Source organism: Pinus tabuliformis, chromosome X (genome assembly GCF_031772625.1).
Source record: "Pinus tabuliformis cultivar Carrire ecotype Pingquan chromosome X, CPIR1, whole genome shotgun sequence".
NCBI lineage: Eukaryota > Viridiplantae > Streptophyta > Pinopsida > Pinales > Pinaceae > Pinus > Pinus tabuliformis.
This window is the reverse complement of record NC_142308.1, coordinates 131,070,652-131,092,619: the sequence shown is the minus strand read 5'-3', so window position 1 is coordinate 131,092,619 and position 21,968 is coordinate 131,070,652. Positions and strand designations below refer to the sequence as shown.

General features: G+C 37.0%; 2 protein-coding genes across 2 annotated transcripts; both read right to left on the bottom strand.

Annotated features, from left to right (window-relative positions):
* Positions 1–699: 699 nt before the first annotated feature.
* LOC149138792 (cyclin-dependent kinase F-4-like) lies at positions 700–2,193 on the bottom strand. The gene has a single exon (XM_089450496.1). It carries the CDS (start codon positions 2,191–2,193, stop codon positions 700–702), a length of 1,494 nt encoding a protein of 497 aa, XP_089306622.1.
* Positions 2,194–19,546: 17,353 nt separating this feature from the next.
* Positions 19,547–20,983, bottom strand: LOC149138791 (cyclin-dependent kinase F-4-like). Its single transcript, XM_089450495.1, has one exon. The coding sequence runs from the start codon at positions 20,981–20,983 to the stop codon at positions 19,547–19,549; it is 1,437 nt and encodes a 478-aa protein (XP_089306621.1).
* Positions 20,984–21,968: the final 985 nt, after the last annotated feature.

Genomic DNA, 21,968 nt, shown 5'->3' with positions numbered 1-21,968 from the left:
AACTATGCAGCTATATACATGTTCTGAAATTTTTTCATCATGTCTATTATTGTGTGAAACAAAGTTGTGGTATATCTTAATAAGTCTTGTTTTCAAGGTGGATTAACGGATTCACAACTTGTCTTTTATAATATATATATATTTTTTAAATCAAAATCCAATGATATTTTGTTAAATGTTTTATTGTGAAATTTAATTTCTAGTTTACAGTTAGTAATGCTTTCTGACTTTTGTTTTTACCATTTCTCTCTAAACACTAATTAAGCAATTAGCAAGGAGTCACCACTCTTTATAAAGTGTAGATTTTAACAGGCTACCAAAGTAAAATGCAAACAAATTCTTAAAAAGAAAAAAATATACAATGGTGCCAACATACAAATAATATAAATAGAGATTTTCTCTAGAACCCAAACACTTAAAACCAGAATGATTTTGAAGCTACTAATGGAAATAATTAACGCATTATAACACCATATATCTCTTCTATGAATGAACTAACAACCAAGTTGGTACAAGGTCCAAACACCTAGACTGAACGACATCATTCCAAATCCCAAAACTTTTCCTATTTCAAGGACCAGAATTGCAGATTTGAAGGACCAGCTTTGCGAACAATCGACGACCAGCTGGAACACAAAGATGAAAATCAAAATAATATGCAAAATATCACTGCGAATATCCTACTATATAGAAAGATATTCAAAGAAAATTTAAAATGCGATGAAGTTTTCCCTCTGATCCATTTGCACTGAATACTCTCGAATCACCAAATCCCTTTCGATTACTTATCGTATCATCTGGCACTCGTGGGTGTACGATTGGATTTAATAGCTTCGGCCCCATTCCTGGTAAAGGGTAGAATAATGGGAGATTTTCAAATGGAAGAGATACAGGAATTTGACATGACCTCTGATAGCCATTACGTTTCCGAACTGAATATTCAGAAACAAACATAAACTCGCCCATTGTCACCGTTGATGTAGTGGGTCTGTTGTTCCCATCTGCTTGCTTGTCATAATCAAATGTCATTGGTTGCTTTTCTCCTGCTCCAACCATTCGTTTAATCTGCAACGTGCCCTTTCCTGGAGATGGTTTGTCAAGATGACATTGCCGCACAGAAGTATCTTGTTCACAAACAGAAAAGCAATTATAACTTACAGAATCAATGCTTCTTTTTAAATCCGAGAAGCCACCTGCAATATTATTGCCAGACTTTTGCATTGCACTGTATTGACAGGGTCCACTAGAATGATATGTGATGGAAGCGGGATACCGAGACAACAAGAGATTTTTGGGCAGCGGAGGTGGAGGAATTGATCTATTAATGTTGTAACTGGGACAGAAGAAAGGGTGCAGCAATGCTTCTATGGCTTTGGGTCTCTTCTTGGGATCCCAACACAACAAATACTTGATTAGGTCAATGGCCTCCCCACTTACCCTTCCCAAGATATTGGAAAAACGTTTAGTAGAATCTAGGCCCATAAACTTTTTTGAGAATCTGTAATTGAAGGAGGAAGCAAGTTCTAATCCTTGAGGCCAAGTGTGGCTATTAGGAGATCCAATCACAGAGCAGATCTTATAAAGCTGAGTGACCGCGTTACAGCCATTGAAGAAGGGGTAGCTAGTGAAAAGTTGCACCATGATTGCACCCACCGCCCAAATATGAATTGCGAAGTCATAATCTGTGGATCCAAGCAGGAGTTCCGGCGCTCGATATGGACGCGTGACAACATAAGAATTAAGTGGCCTCCCGGCTTCCTCTGGTATGTTTATAGCCAACCCAAAATCTGCAATTTTAATAACATCTCCACTCATTAACAAATTCTCTGGCTTCAGATCCCGGTGACAGTACCCTTCTTTGTGCATGCGTGTAAGCGCTTTGAAAAGCTGGAAGGAAATATTGCGCACTTCATCCTGTGAGAATGGTCTGCCTCTGTTTTTGATAATGTGTGATAGGTCGCTTTCCATCCACTCAAGTGCCAAACACAATGTATTGTTCTCTCGGATGTATTTGTACATGGTAATTATGTTTGGATGCACCAACCCCTGCAAGCATTTGACCTCTGTCATATCCACATGGTTCTGTTTTATTATCTTGATGGCCACATCTTTTTTCGTCTCTGGATCAAATGCCTTCCAGACTGTTCCGTAAGCTCCCTTCCCAATCTCTTTAGTAAAGGCGAAACGTTGCATGGTTTTAAATATAATGGCCAAGTAGTTCTGTTTGTGGATTAGAGAGGATCCTTAGAGATAAGGAAGAAATTTTAGGATTTTGTTGAGGATTTTATGGATCTAAATCAGGAATTGGTTGTAGAATCTTTTTGTATAAATGTAAGCCTAAAAGGCATAGTCAGGGGTTAGATGGTTAAATAATTAGGTGGTTAGTTAAGCTAGTTAGAGTGTGACTATAAGCCTACAGCCAGATTGTAAAAGAGAGGCCACTCACATTGAAGATCAGGCCAGAGAGACATAGAGTGTTATTATGTAATCATTTGTTTGTATATACATATACAAAGATTCAATTCCAAAATTGTATAAGTGTGTAATTCGAGTATTGAATGATAAGTTATGTGTGAATCAGAGTTCCGCATAGTATATGTACATAGGTAGAATCAGAATGGATCAGTTGAATCCATTCGAAGGATCAGAGTCGAGATTCAGGTGTGATTGTGTTAAGAATATGCAAAGTTAATCTCGGAAGGGAGTTGCGGAACAGAACAGGGAAGAGCCAGAAACCGTGAAGTAATCCAAAACCATAAAGAACATTGAAGAAGTGGCGTAAAAACCAAGTAAAGAGACAGATGAAGGAGTAAAGTATTGATGCACATGAGTCATTGATCAATGGATGAGATTAGGTTGCATAGAATGAAACAATTGGAATCGCATTGCAACATATTTCAGGAGTGAATGAACAGGCCTTAAGTGATTTGCAATTGCGATATGAGATAGCATTACTGACCATTGGATCAAGTGTTCTCATCAATGGTAGAGGATCATTGTTAAACCCCACATCGAAATTTTCCAATTGTGAATGAATTAACCTTGGGCCACAAGAAAGTGTGATGTGTGAAGTCCGATGTCCGATGTGATCGACGATTAGATAGCATCACAATATCCCATGTACCATAGTATATGTACCATGGCCCTTATCAATTGCAATTTGCGATTACGATGTGCCATGAGAGCGGACTCGAGAAGGTGATGGATGTGGTTTATGTTATTTGAAGTCCGGTTGTAGTTCATCACATATCGAACATGAAAGGAGTCTTAGGAGAAGTCTTTGAAATCATGCGATTGCGATAAAGGGAGCATTGGTAAATGTGCAAAGTTGAAGAAATACGAAAAGGTAAGTTAGGTATGCTTTATTAAAGATTTCTCTTATAAAAGGTTTATAATAGAAATAGCACAATAGAAGGTTTGATGTGGTAAGTCTGTAAATAACCAAAGTTATGAAAGTGGGGTTGGTTATATATGTGTGGGTATTAAGGATTAATCAAAGTATAATGAAGATGGATGTATAGAGTCCCGATAGAAAGGATTGAGTGAAGGGACAAACTATGGTTAATTAAAAATCATTACCACACGGATTTAATAAAGGGAGCCTTAAACCATTAAGTAATGAATATTTGACTCGGGAGAGAGTCTGAGATTCCTTTTTCATTTCATATGCACAGTGTGGGTAATCGCAAGTTTTCCTGCGTCATTAATATTTATATTTATATACATAGTGACGTAGCATAAGCTATACACCATCAATTGTAACTCTCTTTAAAAACAACCATTCAAAATAATTTGTTTGGAATATTTTTGATGGATAAACAACTTTAAGGAAAAGTCACAACTTTTTATGAATCATAGGATTTACATTTTCATTTTTAATAACGATCATTTTTAGGATTAATTCTTACATTGGTAGATTTGTTAGATTTAGTTTGGTTGAGTTTGTTGGAGGTTGTTGAGATATTATCTCAACTTCTATGTCCAAGATTAGAAGTAATTGTATCTCACTCCAACTGTATGAATATAACATATTTGTGTTTGCAATAGTTTATGGTTTGTAAACTTTTTTTTTGGTATTAGAGCCTAGCCCTAGGCATAAATCCCTTGCGGGAGAGGCTAGGAATAGGAAAATGTGAAATTTATTTACTGTATCATAGGTTTTGTAAGTGTGTTTTGTGATAGCGTCTTTTTATTATGAGTTTTATTTTCCTATGTTGTGAGGGCATGGCTACTGAGTGTTTTTATAGTGTGTAGCACAATATAGATGTATGACTTTCAAGCAAATTCAAATATCACACAAATTTCCATGAAGTTAACCCTAGGAGGAGAAATGATTTAGTGCTCTTGTAAACAATAAATGTACTGAACAATTTTATAACTGAAGGGAACTTTTATGGGAGTATATACACAGTAAATGCATGCCTTGATAAATGGGCCACCAATTCTATCAAAGGTGATTTCCTTGCAAAATTACAACTTCCATTTTCAAAACCATCAGATCATGGTTAATGCAAAGGCAAAGAGTAATCGTGTTCATTTCAATTTCTAAACATGGACTCCTTAATGATTTCAAAGGGTGAAGCTAGAATCTCTTGAGATATTTGAAGGTTGCCAGAATCTCTTCAAGTCATTGATTCTATTTTGTGTCTCATTTCTTCAAGTTACTCAGGAGGTGAAATTTTGAAGTTGTAGTGATAAGCTACATATTGACTCTCACAGGATCCATCAATGAGATCGTGACAGTACTAGAATTAGCTATTCATTCATCAGATGAGGGACTCTTGGCAAAAATTCCTCCAAAACTACAAATCCTATCATCCCTCTACACATATATCATATTCTAGCCATCAAATCTCTTTCACTATAGGTAATTGCATAATAGGAAGGAATCGTGGATCTTCCAACTACAATTAGATGCCATTAATGGAATTTAGTCAAAGCCATTTGATTTGGGATATGTGATTAGGTTATTAATAGTTTAGTGGGTGCAATAGTGGGTAGTGAGGCTCATTTTATGAAAAACTAAACCTACTATCATAACACTTGCACTGTAAATGCTTCAAAGAAAATGAGATTTTGAATCTTCAAAGGACCTCAAGTTCATCACCAGTTTCTAGATGCATTGATAGTTTCTCCACTACAAGGATAGTTGGGCCCATTTTAGTGTTGCTATAAATGATTGTGTAATTAATTTTTTTTTTTTTTTGGTTTGTGAAATATGAAGAACCAGTAAATGAATAGAGTAACATAACTTAAACTAGTGGTTCTTGGATTAAATTGTATCTTAAATGGATCAAGTGGAAGATTGAAGTTGGTGGTTGAGAAAGATGGTTGAGAAAGAGCATAGTATATGAGATCTTAGTGTAGAGTGAAGTACTAATGAAGACCATACTAGACAAACATCAAAGTAAGATTTAGGGGGGATTTTATGATTAATGCTTACATTGGAATATTTTGTAGATTTAGTTTAGTTGAATTTGTGGAGGCTATTAAAGTGTTCACTAAACATCTCTTTCCAAGATTGGATATTAATGCAATATATTTGAGTTTATAGATAACAATAGTTTATTAATTTGGATTGGATATTATATTATTTTCATCCATATTGATGCTTTTAGAGTGGAAAATGTAAAGGAATCATCTCACAAGACAATTTTTACCAGTGGGACCCAATTTGGAAAATTAGGGTCTCAAACACTTCAATAGAATTTTGAGGCATTAAAGAATGCATTTTCAGGGTAAAACTCTTTTCCTTTGGTGAAAAACCTTTTTCGAATTTTCCACACATATAGACCTTTCCATTAACACAATAATTTCCTCAATCAGAATTAGTATGCAAAAGTCATTCCACTTAGAAGTTGACCTTCCTATTCTCACCACCATAATTCGAGAGGATGCCACATAATCCCCAATAATTCATGGAAAAGGGGTTATAAATGTGATTACAATGAATACTCTAGAAGAGTCTATATTGTAACTCTAATTAAGAATTGAGGTATTCAAACCTAACCACTAGTAGGCTATCTGGTTCTGTTATAACTAGGTCACTCAGGGGAAAAGAGGTCATTCTTTTTTATAACATGTTGTTCCATAGATAAGAAAAAAATAGTTGAGAGGAAAAGTAGATAAAGCATACAAAGAGTATTTTTGCACTATTTTATCCCAAGAGCCATAGTCCATACTTATTTGTACTCATGGTCATTTTCTATTCAATGAAAGAGAGCATAGTAGCCTCACCTTCCAACTAGGGTTTCGTACATTATATATTGTGTTAAATTATAATTTGTGAATTTTCATTTCATTGTTTTCTATTTTCTTGCATGATTTTAATTTACATGCATATACAATTAAATGTAATTTACATATCCAAAAATCTAAAGAGAAATAAAAATGTAATAATGTAGATTTTATATTTTTAAATATAATTTTATTGAATTTGTTGTGACGAACTATCTAGTGGAATATCCACGGTAGTTTATGGATCATGTTGGTATCACAATAGGTTTCTTTAGGAATAGGGATCTGGATTGACTGGGCCAAAATTTGGAAGACCCTAATTATGATCGACAAATTTGTGAATAACCCTCTCGATCCTACAAAGGAGAGGCTTTTGTGATTGGAAGCACAAGTTACAAATATAAGTCATATTTGGAATCTCCTCATGTGAGCCCTAAATAATAAGCTAGAGATACTCAAATATATGGTGGTTCTAACGTAAAGTATATATCAAAGGGGAGATAAAAAGATCAAGAAGAAACAAAGAACCAACCAAAGAAAGGACCTAAAATAGATTAACATTGTTTGAGTGCCATGAATCGTTCATAGTTCCTATTCAAAATGGAAGCAAAGGTCGATATCAGTTTGTGCCAAGGACATATTGATGATCTAAAGCTAAATCATTGGTTACAACAACTAGAGTTTTTTTCATTGTTCATAATATAGAGGATAAACAAAAGATTTCATTTTTATAGATAAAATTAGAGGTCCATGCCCTAACATGGTGGGAAAGCCACATGGAGACCTTTAAGCTAGAGAGATATCCTATAATGACTAAGTCGGAGGACTTAAAAACCCTCATAAAGTCATAATTTCAACTTATTAGTCATGTAGAGGACCAATGGATTCGATGGCACTAACTTCAGGAAGAAGTAACGGTAGAGTGTACATGAGTACACCACAAAATTTAGAAATATGCCCATAATGTTGGGTATATCCCCAAAGAACCCAAATGTACTCCTTAAGTATCTAGGGGGTCTACTCAATCATCTACGGAAGCAAGTAATGTTTCTCAATCCTATATCGGTGGACAAGCCTTGTGTACAAGCATGGTACCTAGAAAACATAGGCCTTAATAAAGGGTAATATGGGGGATCGAAGTATAAAGCGAAATATGACATTTCTAAGGAGGGAAAGAATAATTTGAAAGGGGGGAATATAAAAAGACAATATCCATAGCACACTAGTGCAAATATCCTAGAAACTGCTGCAACATTGATGGTTATACAAAGGAGAAGTGTTGGAAGTTACATCCAAAAATATACTTGAAGAACAAAGAGAAAGGAAATAATAAAAAGAATCTTGTGGCCACCAATTCAAGAAACCAGGTTGAAAGTGGATTGAATGTGGATGAGAATATTTTTTTTATGTCAGTGCAAAATGAGGTGAATCTGCATAGCCTTAAGGAACAAGAGGAGAAATAAATTACCAAACTCTTCCATATAAACATATATTTTAAGAATATGAAGAATTATGCTCTTTATAACTCAAGATTGCAGGAAAATATCATTCTAGTAGAGATGTTCAAGAAATTGGGATTGAAAGTTTGTGATCATCCAACCCCATATCCATTGAGATGGGTAAATAAAGATGCATAATGAAAGATAACAAAAGATTACAAAATCAGATTTGTTTAGCTTATATTTTTCTTGTTTTTCAGTTTCAGCTTGAGTCGGATCGTTTTATTTTTCATTAGGTTTGCCTATTTTTCATCCTCATCTATTTTATGAGATTTTTATAAAAAATTAATAATACATATATTAACGGCTAATTTACGTGCATCAAGTACATGAAAATTAAGAGTAATATGTACATTTCAACGCCTCTGTTTTGAAGTACCTAAGAACAAAATGGAAATAATTAACACATTGTAACACCAAATATCTCTTCTATAAATGAACTAACCGCCACATTGGTACAAAGTCCAAACACCTCGACCCAAGGACAACATTCCAAATCCCAAAACTTTTCCTATTTCAAGGACGAGCTTTGCCAACATCGACGACCAGCTAGAACACTATGTTATATTTTTCAGAAAGCTTATAATAAAAAAAATTGGGAAATAAAGTTGTTAAATCTGAACAAGATCATGTAGAGATATTGAAGGTGAGATGATATGTTTTGTTTTGATTTGATTTGAAGATTGGAGAATGTGTGGTTTTTTTATCGATACATAGGTAGCAGCATAAGAAGGTAAGAAGATTGCAACAACCTAGAGCAAGGAGTGCTCAATTGGTTCCAGAGGAAAGAACTAGAGAGATGCTAAAAGACTGAGCTCAAAGGAAAGAAGCTTAGTAAGGCATATGTATCAAGAAGGTGATTTTTTACTGTAGAGGTATTGTTGCAGCTCATAGAAAGATCACAAAGGTATTCCACAGAGGATGTGGGTAGATTGCTAAGTAATGAATGAAGCTGGTAAGAGTTTCTAAGTGAAAGAAGAGGTGGTCAGAACCAAGTACTTCATGGTGATTGAAATACAAGAGGACAGTTGTGTTCATAGAAGGTGAAAATGAGTTGAAGCCTAGAACGAGCAGAGATAAGTGCTCAAAAGAGGTTCGAGAGATAGAGTACCAAGTGCTTGCCAAAATACCAAGTATAGAGGAAAGCTTGGCGAGGTAAGTGGCAGCAGGGAGGACTTGGCAGCCTTATGAAGCTATCATAAAACTTGATAAAAAATTACCAGAGTTCAAAGGAGAACTTGGATCAACATATTGATGTACTGACAGAGGATGAAGAATACCTTTCAGGGGATAAGTATTATAAAGCAGAGTATGATGAAGAATGCCTCTTGAATGAGGAAAATATTGAATTGTTGCAGCAGAAATAAATTATTGATGAATTGATATTTGGAACTGTTATAAAACAAGGACAATTCCTTGTGGATGAAGGAGATGAAGATCAACCTGAAAAGCTGGTATGTGAAACGTTAGCTGAGGCTGTTGAGCCATACATTTTTCAAACTAATAATTGTTGTGTGAATACAAAGATTATAAGTGTTGAAAAAGAAATTATTTATGTGGAGATGAATGAGACATAATTGTCTATGGAAGGAAGTCCGATTGAATTGTTGGGAAAAAGTGACTGTGTAAAGGATGAAGATGGAAATGGAGAGAATTGTCATATGACACATGTTAAATGTAAGGAGGAAATTGAATTGTTGGAGAGGTTGCTAGGAGGAAATGGAAATAGGAAAGAAGTGGTTAAAACAGTACTTAACAGTAGCAGAGAATCTTTAAAAGACATGGAGACAGAAGAGTGTTTTGATTCACAAACCAATAGTTTGCTTGCAGGAACAATGCATAGAATGAATGAGTTTGATGTTGTAATTGAAGAAATTGAACTGAAGTTATTTGGAGAAGAAATGGAAGATCAGAAGAAACAAGAGGGTAAGGATGTAAGGGTGGCAGTAAGGAACCAACAACTACAAAGTGGAAGTAACCAACCAAAGATTAAAGGCAAATTTAAAGAAGAGACTATGTTAGGCACTCGATAAATAAGAGGGTCTAAACTCTCATCAAAGGATCAGTGAATGGGAGACAAAATTGGAGATACTAGAGAAATGGATGAAAGCACCAGTAGGGAATAAAGAACCTGATGAATATTGCAAAGGATATGCAAGAGAGGAAGAGGAAAGAAATGAGTTGGACATACAAATTGAATTGATGATGGATTTGATGAGAAAAGAGTTTCAAAGGGAGAAGAGAACATAAAGAAAGCAAAGAAGCAACAAGAAAAGAAAATAATAGAATGTGAAGGCATAACTAGTGGGGAAATGCAGCATAAAGTGTGGAGACTTGGAGAACAACAACAAAAAATAGTAGCAACCAAGAACAAACTACAGAACAAAGTATGAGATCTAGGAGGAAACAAATCAGAAGCACATGATCAGGAGACCATGATTATTTTCAACCTTGAGAGTCTGATGCAGGAGCATTCAGCTCAATAATATCATTGTATTTTAGTAGACATAGGGGGTCTTATGTTTTCATGGAATTTGGTTTCCTAAGTGTTGAATTAATGTAATTATTAATATTTTGAGTGACTTTAATGAGTGAAGCTAGAATAGGATTTAATTAAATATTGTGAGAAAAATTTGTAAATATTCTCAAATGTAAGAGAATATGAGAGATTTAGGATAGTTGAGAGATTGGGAGATTGAGAATTAATTGTAAATCTTGGATTAGGAGTTACTTCATGATTTTGTGGATTAGAGAGGGTCCTTAGATATAAGGAAGAAATTTTAGGATTTTGTTGAGGAGTTTATGGATCTAAACCAGGACTTGGTTGTAGAATCATTTTGTATAAATGTAAGCCTAAAAGGCATAGTCAAGGATTAGATGGTTAGATGGTTAGATAATTAGTTGGTTAGTTAATCTAATTGGAGTGTGACTATAAGCCTATGGGCAGATTGTAAAATAGAGGCCATTGACATTGAAGATCAGGGCAGAGAGACAAAGAGTGTTAAGAGTGGGGTTGGTTATATATGTGTGGGTATTAAGGATTAATCAAAGTATAATGATGGTGGATGTATAGGGTCCCGATAGAAAGGATTGAGCGACAGGGACAAACTATGGTTAATTAAAAATTGTTTCCGCAAAGATTTAATAAGGGGGCCTTAAACCATTAAGTAATGAATATTTGACTCACGAGAGGGTCTGAGATTCCTCGGGAAAAACAGATTTTTCATTTCATATGCATAGTGTGGGTAATCGCATGTTTTCCTGCGTCATTAATATTTATATTTATATACATAGTGACGTAGCATAATCTATACACCATCAATTGTAACTCTCTTTAAAACCAACCATTCAAAATACTTTGTTTGGAATATTTTTTATGGATAAACAACTTTAGGGAAAAGTCACAAATTTTTATGAATCTTAGGATTTACATTTTCATTTTTAATAACGATCATTTTTAGGATTAATGCTTACATTGGTAGATTTCTTAGATTTAGTTTGGTTGAGTTTTTTTTTTTTGTTCCCACTGGAAAAATCGTAATCTTTCATTATATTTGAAACATTACATGTAGTAGATGCCTTTCAGCATATGCTTCATTGGCCCTTGGCCATCTTTGTGAACTATAGTAAGAAAATGGAGCTCTGTTTTGTCAAAAATGGTGCATATATCTTCTTGCTTCACACCATGCAGGGTGATGTCCTTTCTATAAGGTCTGAAATAAACAAAAAAAACATATTGAAAATATATACATATGTATAGTCTGCGCATGATAAAAAAACACAAAATTAGGGACTCTCTACCGTGTGATATGTCTAATTAGTATATGGCCTATGATAGTATTGCTACTCATTTGTACCCTTTTGTTCCTGTATCATCCAATGTCCTCGGGGAATTAGCGTGGCCTCCTTGGAGAGCTCGTCAGTGCTGCAGTTATGTTCCTTGTAAATGTGTTGACAAGAAATAGAATTAAATTGAGCTTTGAACATGTTCGCTTCATCCAAAATATTACTGAGAGTGTGTGCATGACAAAGAGTAATATTATTGAACCAATTTACAATGTTTTTTGAGTCTCCATAAATGTTTAGATCCATGCAATCATGACCAAGTGAGAAGTGCAGCAAGTGGCGAAGTGTGATAAATTTTGCATAATTATTTGTCCCGTTTCCAAGCCCCATATTAACCTTAAAGTAGTGTTGTTCAGTAAGGTACAAAATAAATCCACCTCGACAACCTTGGTTCTGTGCAGCACCGTCAAAGAAATCCCAGGGAATATTTTTGTCTATGGGGGCAGGGGCATGTGATCTCCTAGGCCAAGGTTTGATGGGCTCGGATAGTTCGTGGAATGCAGATATGATTTGGGCCGAGATATGTGACCATCTAGCTGCAATGTCTTAAAAATAATCTGATTTCGAGCCAACCAGATGTGCCAACATATGAGGAGAGGGAGGCATAACTGCTTTGTTCCTTGATGCAACTTACTCCAATTTTCCGAGGCACGACGAATGTTTTCACTCTCCCATTTACCAGACAGTTGGATCGAGGAGGAGACAATCTGCTAGAGATTGTTTAGTATTTCGCAATGAAGAAATAAATGCTCTGTCGATTCTGATGATTGTTTACATAAGACACACCAGCGAGGGCCTTAGAAGGCACGATGTGATATGGATTCCCTCATGGGGACCTTATTACTGAGAACACACCAAAAGAAAAGTTTTGTTCTCGGGGGAGAACCAAGCTTCCATATGCTCTTCCACCATTCAAGAGCTTGCTCAGGTTGTCTATGCAATATGAGACCAAGGTAGCCAGCCTTTGGGGTATATACTCCGTTCTCCGCTAGACACCAGACAAGTTCATTAGGTCCCTCCTTAATCTTGATGTGAGATTCACTCAGAGCATTTGTATAATCTTGCCACACTTGGTGCAATTGAGGAGGAATGTTGGGCTATTGGGCAAATTTCCAACCCTGTGCAAAAATGGTAGTGTTCATCTAATCAGCTATATGTGCAAAGACCCTTATATCTTGCAAATTGAGGAGCTGGATCAGTTCTCTCAGTAGCTGGAATATTCCTCCCCCCAGTTTAGGGATCGAGGTCTATGCGAGCTTTTGTTCCATCATTAATTCTCCAAACCAAATTGTTTTGGATGATGGGAAGGGAGTGTAGTAGAGCCTTCCAAACTGATGATATTCCTGTCCTTGGCTAGCTAGGCATGCGAACCCAATCCATGATCGGGAGAGGCCAAATATACTTATAATAAGAGACAATGGTCCAAAGATTCTACCGAGACAATAAAGTCCAGCCCATTTTCATAGCGAGAGCTTATGAAAATAGGGCTAGGTCTTTTAGTCCCCAACCTCCCCATTTTTTGGGTAGAGCAATCTTGGACCAATTGACCCAAGAAAATATCTTCTTATCGTGATGACCATTCCAAAGGTATCTGCTACATATATGTTGTAAATGGGCAAGGATATTCCTAGGGTTCCATGCCAATCCATCCAGAAAATAGGTGTGGCCTCTAGTATAGATTTAATGAGCACAAGTCTGCTTGCTCTGGATAAGAGTCTATGGCACCAATTTGTGAGCTTTTTTTCCAACTAGATAACTAGCCAGACCCAATCTACTATTTTTTGGCTGAGGGGTTTGATCCAGAATTGCAGATATTTAAAACCACGGTCAAGTGGGAGGATACAATATGGAAAGTAGTGATGAGAAAATCGTGACTCATGGATGGAAGTGAGGGCTAATGTAATGGTGGATTTCCCATGATTTGCCTGCATACCAGTAGCCTTTAAGAAAAGGGAAAGAACATTTGAGAAAGAGGCTAAGTCTCTAATTCTTCCATCAAGGAATATAAGAATGTCATCCACCAAAAGGATATGTGTCAGATGACAGAAATCATTTATTTGAGACCAAAGAGTCTGCCATCTCTTTTAGCTTGTGCTAGAAGTCTGCTGAGTCCTTCCATGACTATGAGAAAGTGTAAGGGGGAGAGGGGCAGCCGTGTCTGAGGCCTTGCTCGGCATGAAAAAAGTGAGAGGCAGATCGATTGATGAGGACACTGAAAGTTGGAGTGGTGATGGATGACATTATCCAGGTGATGAAAGCATGGGGGAAGCCAAGGTGAATGAGGAGCATCTTAATGTAGAGGCAACTAACTCGATCAAATGCTTTCGCCAGGTCGATATTTAGGATGAGTCCCTTTAAATTTTTGGACCGAATCGAGTGAATGGCCTCTTTGGCCGTACCTATGGCTTCGTGAATTTGTCAATGCTCAAGGAAGGCAAACTATTTAGGTGATATATTGCGAGAGAGGATGGGTCTGATACGGTTTGCAATAATTTTAGCAATGATCTTGTATAGACAGTTGTAGAGGGAGATGGGCCTAAAATCATTGAAGGATGAAGGGGAGTCAGATTTAGGGATGAGGGCAATGAATGTAGTATTGGCAGCATTGTATATGTTGCCAGAGGTTCTGCATTCTTCCACAAATTTTAACAGATCATCCCCCAAGAGTTCATAAAAAGCGAGATAAAATTCGATCAACCATCCATCTAGTCTAGGACTTTTGTCTTTTTTGAACCATTTCAAAGTCCCTTCAAGCTCACCAGGAATAACAAGAGATTTTAGCTCTTCTACCTCATCTTCGTTTAGAAAACGAGGGAAATTTCCAGAAACATTGATGATGTTTGCCAGATTAGACCCAGGAGGTGATTTGAAAATTTGCTGAAAGTGAGAGGTACCAAGGTGAGAGAGTTTATTAAATGTGTCTGCCACTCCCCCATCAGGTACGGGTAGGTTCCAAATTGTGTTAGAAACTTTTGTTCCTTTGGCATAATTCTGATTTTTTTTTGTATTATCATCTCCAGATTGTAACCAGATGGCCCTGCTCTTGAGTTGCCAGTTTCCTCTCTCTCCCACAAGATCCTTGCCTTCTGTTTCTCTAGCTCTATCAAGTGAGATTTTTCACTAGCAAATGAAAAACCCAAATTGCAGTCATCTGATAGAGCACTCAATTCAGACTCAATCTGAGATAAGTTGAAGTCCTCCCTCTGATTTTTCTCTTTGGCCCAGGTGATGGAGAGGTGCTTGAGCTGGGTTAGGTTGTGACATAACCCCTTTGCAAATAATCTATGTCTTGCAATAGGGTTTTCCTTCCAAAAATCCAAGACCAGATTGATGTATCCGGGGTCCTATAGCCAAACATGATTAAATTTGAAAGGAGGTTTAGGTTTTGGTTGGGGGCCAAGGATCTCTAAATATATGGGAGAGTGATCCGAGATACCCCCAAAACCTACCCATTGTCCGTACTGGTGCAACTGATGTAGGAGGGGAATCTTAATCAAAAAATGATCTAACCTCCTGGCAAGAGCTTCTTCCCCCACCATTCTGTTTCTCCAAGTTGGGAGTGGCTTATTCATGGGGACATCAGCAAAGTTATGTTGTTCCAAAAGGTTCGTCATGAATCCTGATAATGTGTCCACTTATGCTTGGGATCCCCAAGATTCCCCAAATCTGATGGAGAAGTTGAGATCACCACCGAGAATTATGTGGTCAGGGGATGTGATCGAGAGATTGAGCAGATGCTACCAAAAGTTCTCCCTTTGTTGACATGGACCATATATGTTAATGACCTGAAGATTTAGGCCAAGCTCCATCGAGAAGATGGTGCGAGGATTATGCCCTATGGCTAAACCCCCTGATCAGCCCATAACATCAAGGGAGTAGAATTTCCAACCAGGTTTTAGGGAGGCTAGTGATCTGGAAATGAGTTCAGCCTCTCCCAGGGTTTCTTGCAGCATGATTATATCAATTGGTTCGACTTCAAATAACCGACGCAAGGCTAGTTTTTTGGAGGCACTAGCTGTATCTCTATAATTAAATGAGAGGCACTTCATGGGGAACCCTGCCCGGGGTGTTCAACACTCTAAGAACCCCTTCCAAAGTTGATTGCCTACCTGTGGTAACCTCTACCCCAACCCTTTGAATAGCTTTCAAAAGATAAGATTTCCTCCCCTGGGATGATTGAATGACAAAACCAGGGAGGGAAAGACCCAATTCTGAGAGGAGAGGCATATGTTCATCAAAATGTGAATGGGAGCGCAAACTGTATTTTTGTGGTGGGTTCATCCCATCTATGGATGGAGGGGACGTGTTGGATGGAGAGGGAGGTATAGATGGAGCAGTGGTGACAATGGTGGGAGGTGTCGATGCAAGAGAACAATGAATTGCAGATGTGTTGATGGTAGATGATGTATCAAGAAAAGAACTGCAAGAATTTGAGAAAGGGTGAGAGGACAGAGGAATACCAAATTTTTTTGTGGCCTTGGCAGTTGCTCGAGCTCTCATTAACGAAGGCAATGGAATTCTGCGAGTTCCTATTGCTGCCATCGGAGTGCTATTGCAAAGATAAGCCTGGGGTGCCGATACAGGAGTGCGATCCGGAGGAGTTACAACTGGCCCTATTGAGGTATTCGGAGCACTCAGAAGATTCGCCAGTTTATTGATTAGTGGGCAATCCTTGAAGATTTGCCCCACTTTGTGGCATCTTCTATAGCAGAACGGGACTCCTTCGAAGTCCAGGATCTGCACCTGAGTGTAATTCCTCCACTGAAGGGTGACTTTTTCTTTCAAACTCTCACGCGTATCTAGGTGGACTAGAATGCGAGCTAGGGTTCGATTCTTGGTCTGAACAAAAGTCTTGTCGTGGTCCAGGTATGTGCCGAGAGCATTTCCAATTCTAAAAAATACCTCCTCGCACCAATAATGTAGTGGGAGTCTAGGCAAGCAAACCTAGAGGGGTCCTGCTCCAATCTGCTCTTGATCCGGGTCGAATAGGGGGCTCCATCTTTTGAGGAGGACCGGTGCTATCTCAATATGCCAATACCTAGCAAGAACTAGGTCTGTGTAGTTTTCTTTGGCGAAATGAAGAGCGAACCAGCCCCTAGGTAGTACTTGCACCTCTAGCAAATCTTTGAGCATGCTCCCCCAAATTTCTCGCACCTAAAGGGTTAATCTATCTGCTGAGTATGCCCTACCTCAGACATGTCATACCAACACAATACTTTCCATATTAACAGCTTCCCCCATAACAATTCCTTCGCCAAAGCTGATTGTGATGTCCTTTGCAGTGGCCTTCACGCACTTAGTTTTCTGTTTCCTAGTTCATGGCACTGATGGGTGGTCTAATAGTGGATTTGGTGAGGCAACCCCTTCCTAAAGAAGTTGGGCCACTGATTTGACCTTTACCGTTGGCGTTTCAAAACACCCCAACGGAGAGTTTGCCAAAATGGGATGGTTTTGGCCACAAGATGCAGGTGTTTCCTCTGGCTGTGCCCGAAATGGTGTCGAGCTCAACAGTTGGAGGTGGTTGACCAGAGGGTTCGGCTCGAAAGTGCATGATGGCAACGATATTGTAGTGAGGATGTGTAGAGTACCCGGGGATAACAAAGGGCAATTGAGTGTAGGAGAGTCAATTGATAAGGACCCGAAGACAAGCGATTAAGCACTATGCCAAGGGAAAGTAACCACTGGGGCAGAACAAGACGGTGTTGAAATAGAGGGATGAGTAGAACCTATAACTCAGAGTTTAGGGTTAGGGTTTCCAAATATGACTTGGTCAGGAAAAGGGTCCTCAGAGTAATTGAGCTCCTCAATATCCATAACGTCGCCCATGCTCGAAACAAGGAACGACCGGTAGATGGAGACAGCTGCGAAGGACGGAATAGTCGGTCATCCAAGCACCTGCGGTAGAAATAGTCGATGCTACAGTAAAAACTAGGGTTTTACCCTAACCCTCTGCTAAGCCTCCTAAATGCGTGCTCTGCCATCCTTTCCAACCTTCATCACATATGCACCATTCCCCTTAGTTTAGTTGAGTTTATTAGAGGTTGTTGAGATATTCTCTGGACATCTGTATCTCATTCCAACTATATGAATATAACATATTTGTGTTTGCAATAGTTTATGGTGTGTAATTTTTTTTGGTAGTAGAGCCTAGCTCTAAGCATAACTCCCTTGCGAGAGAGGCCAGGAATAGGAAAATTTCTAATTTATTTACTGTATCACAGGTTTTGTAAGTGTGTTTTGTGACTGCGTAGTTTTATTATGAGTTATATTTTTCTATGTTGTGAGGCCATGGCCAGTGAGTGTGTATCTCATTTCTTCAAGTCGTTGATTCTATTGTGTGTCTCATTTCTTCAAGGTACTCAGCAGGTCAAATTTTGATGTTGTAGTGATAAGCTACATATCGACTCTCAGGTGACTTATCAATGAGATCGTGATAGTACTAGAATTATCTATTCATTCGTTAGACGAGGGAATCTTGACCAAAATTCCACCAAAACTACAAATCCTATCATCCCTTTGCACATATATCATATTCTAGCCATCAAATCTCTTTCACTATAAGTAATTGCAAAATAGGAAGGAAATGTGGATCATCCAACTACAATTAGATGCCATGAGATGGAATTTGGTCATAGCCCTTTGATTTGTGATATGTGATTACTGATTAGTGTATTAATAGTTTAGTGGGTGCAATAGTGGGTAGTGAGGCTCATTTTATAAAAAAATAAACCCACTATCATAACACTTGTAATGTAAATGCTTCAAAGAAAATGAGATTTTGAATCTTCAAAGGACCTCAAGTTCATCACTAGTTTCTAGATGCATTGATAGTTTCTTCACTACAAGAATAGTTGGGTCCATTTTAGTGTTTCTATCAATGATTGTGTAGTTAAATTATATTTATTTTTGGTATGTGAAAAATGTCAAGTTGTTTGGTTGAATGTTGTATATATTTAGCACATATACCAAATATACAACTCACATATATAGTTGTCAAAATTGTAGTTCACTACATTTTGATAGATGGAATTTTGATAGTTCACTACATTTTGATGGATGAGAATATTTTTTTTTATGTCAGTGCAAAATGAGGTGAATCTGCCTAGCCTTAAGAAACAAGAGGAGAAATAAATGACCAAACTCTTCCATATAAACATATATTTTAAGAATATGAAGAATTATGCTCTTTATAACTCAAGATTACAGGAAATGTTCAAGAAAATGGGATTGGAAGTTTGTGATCTATCCAACTCCATATCCATTAAGATGGGTAAATAAGGATGCATAATAAAAGATAACAAAAGATTACAAAATCAGATTTGTTTAGCTTATATTTTTCTTGTTTTTCAGTTTCAGCTTGAGTCAGATCTCTTTGTTTTTCATTAGGTTTGCCTATTTTTCTTCCTTATCTATTTTATGAAATTTTTATAAAAATCTAATAATACATATATTAACGGCTAATTTACGTGCAATTACGAGTAATATGTACATTTCAACACCTCTGTTTTGAAGTACGCAAGAACAAAATGGAAATAATTAACACATTGTAACACCAAATATCTCTTCTATGAATGAACTAACCTCCAAATTGGTACAAGGTCCAAACACCTCGACCCAAGGACAACATTCCAAATCCCAAAACTTTTCCTATTTCAGGGACGAGTTTTGCCAACAATCGACGACCAGCTAGAACACTATGTTATATTTTTTCAGAAAGCTTATAACAAAAAAATATTTGGGAAATAAAGTTGTTAAATCTGAAAAACTACTTACATCTAATGGACAAGAGCTTGCAACACAAATATGTAAATAAAATAATATGCAAAATATCACTGACAATATCCTAACAATTTGTGAAAACCTTATACATAAACCCTAGCCGCAGAGCTGAAGAAGTCGTCTTCCAAACGTTGATCCTGCTATTTTATTTTTATTTTTATATCAAGGACGTCAATGAGTACTCTCTAATCACCAAATCCCTTACGATTATTTATCGTATCATCTGGCACTCGTGGGTGTAGGATTGGATTTAATACCTTCGGCCCATTTCCTGGAAAAGGGCAGAATAATGGGAGATTTTCAAATGGAAGAGATACAGGAATTTGACATGACCTCAGATAACCATTACGTTTCCGAACTGAATATTCAGAAACAAACATAAAATCGCCCATTGCCACTGTTGATGTAGTGGGTCTGTTGTTCCCATCTTCTTGCTTGTCATAATCAAATGTCATTGGTTGCTTTTCTCCTGCTCCAACCATTCGTTTAATCTGCGACGTGCCTTTTCCTGGAGATGGTTTGTCAAGACGACATTGCCGCACAGAAGGATCTTGTTCACGAACAGAAAAGCAATTATAACTTACAGAATCAGTGCTTCTTTTCAAATCCGAGAAGCCACCTGCAATATTATTGCCAGACTTTTGCATTGCACTGTATTGACGGGGTCCATTAGAAAGATATGTACTGATGGAAGCGGGATACCGAGACAACAAGAGATTTTTGCGCAGCGGAGGTGGAGGAATTGATCTATTAATGTTGTAACTGGGACAGAAGAAAGGGTGCAGCAATACTTCTATAGCTTTGGGTCTCTTCTTGGGATCCCAACACAACAAATGCTTGATTAGGTCAATGGCCTCCCCACTTACCCTTCCCAAGATATTGGAAAAACGTTTAGTAGAATCTACGCCCATAAACTTTTTTGGGAATCTGTAATTGAAGGAGGAAGCAAGTTCTAATCCTTGAGGCCAAGTGTGGCTATTAGGAGATCCAATCACAGAGCAGAGCTTATAAAGCTGAGTGACCGCGTTACAGCCATTGAAGAAGGGGTAGCTAGTGAAAAGTTGCACCATGATTGCACCCACCGCCCAAATATCAATTGCGAAGTCATAATCTGTGGATCCAAGCAGGAGTTCCGGCGCTCGATATGGACGCGTCACAACATAAGAATCAAGTGGCCTCCCGGCTTCCTCTGGTATGTTTATAGCCAACCCAAAGTCTGCAATTTTAATAACATCTCCACTCATTAACAAATTCTCTGGCTTCAGATCCCGGTGACAGTACCCTTCTTTGTGCATTCGTGTAAGCGCTTTGAAAAGCTGGAAGGAAATATTGCGCACTTCATCCTCTGAGAATGGTCTGCCTCTGTTTTTGATAATGTGTGATAGGTCGCTTTCCATCCACTCAAGTACCAAACACAATGTATTGTTCTCTCGGATGTATTTGTACATGGTAATTATGTTTGGATGCACCAACTCCTGCAAGCATTTAACCTCTGTCATATCCACATGGATCTGTTTTATTATCTTGATGGCCACATCTTTTTTCGTCTCTGGATCAAATGCCTTCCAGACTGTTCCGTAAGCACCCTTCCCAATCTCTTTCGTAAAGGCGAAACGTTGCATGGTTTTAAACTATGATGGCCAAGTAGTTCTGTTTGCTTTCCTGAATCTCAGAACTATATGTTAGAGTCTAATACCCGAGCAAATTCGCTTTTCCTCGTTCCTTCCAAAAGTGTATATTTATATCCAGGAGGATGGAATAATTGTAATGCATTTCTTCTCACCCCTTATTATTATTATTATATATAGAGGTGAACTCGAAGGTTTTCATATTTAATATTGGTCGGCCACTTTTATTTAGTGTAAGCTATCGAATTTGTCGGCCACTTTTATTTAGTGTACCCTATTAAATTTGTGCATAAAATAATGTTAATAACATATATAACATCTGATATAGTGGGTTATGTGTGTTTTTAATTATATGGTTTGAGTGAGTTTAATGGTATGTTTTTTCTTAAGAAGTTACGTGTTTAAAATTAGAGGGTAGAGTATGTATGTATTTGTAGGTTTCATACATTAATTTGATGTCTAACTTAAGTGTGACTTTAAAAATAGATATAAATAAATAGATATAAAAATATTTTACAAATATATATATATATATATATATATATATATATATATATAATTATAATTGAGTTATGGTATATAAAATAATATTTGTTCTACAAATAATTTTCCTATGTATTATTGATATTTATTTTGATTAACTCTATTATATATATCATTTTGTAAAAATAAATACTAAATTATAATGCAAATAAATATTGATAATAACATTGATAATTATATATATTTTATTAAATTTTAAACTAAATGTAAATATTAAATATGACATTAAATTATTCATATTATTAGAATTCTAATAGTGAATTAAGTATGATATATATGTTCTTGTGATATTTAAACTTAAGAAATGATTAGTCACATCTCGAGATTAGACATGTTGATGAACAAACACTAAAACTTCATATAAGAAAGATGTTCCTTTGATATGCATTTTTGAAAAATATTGCGTCCGTTGTTTGTGAGAGAAAGTTTACAATAA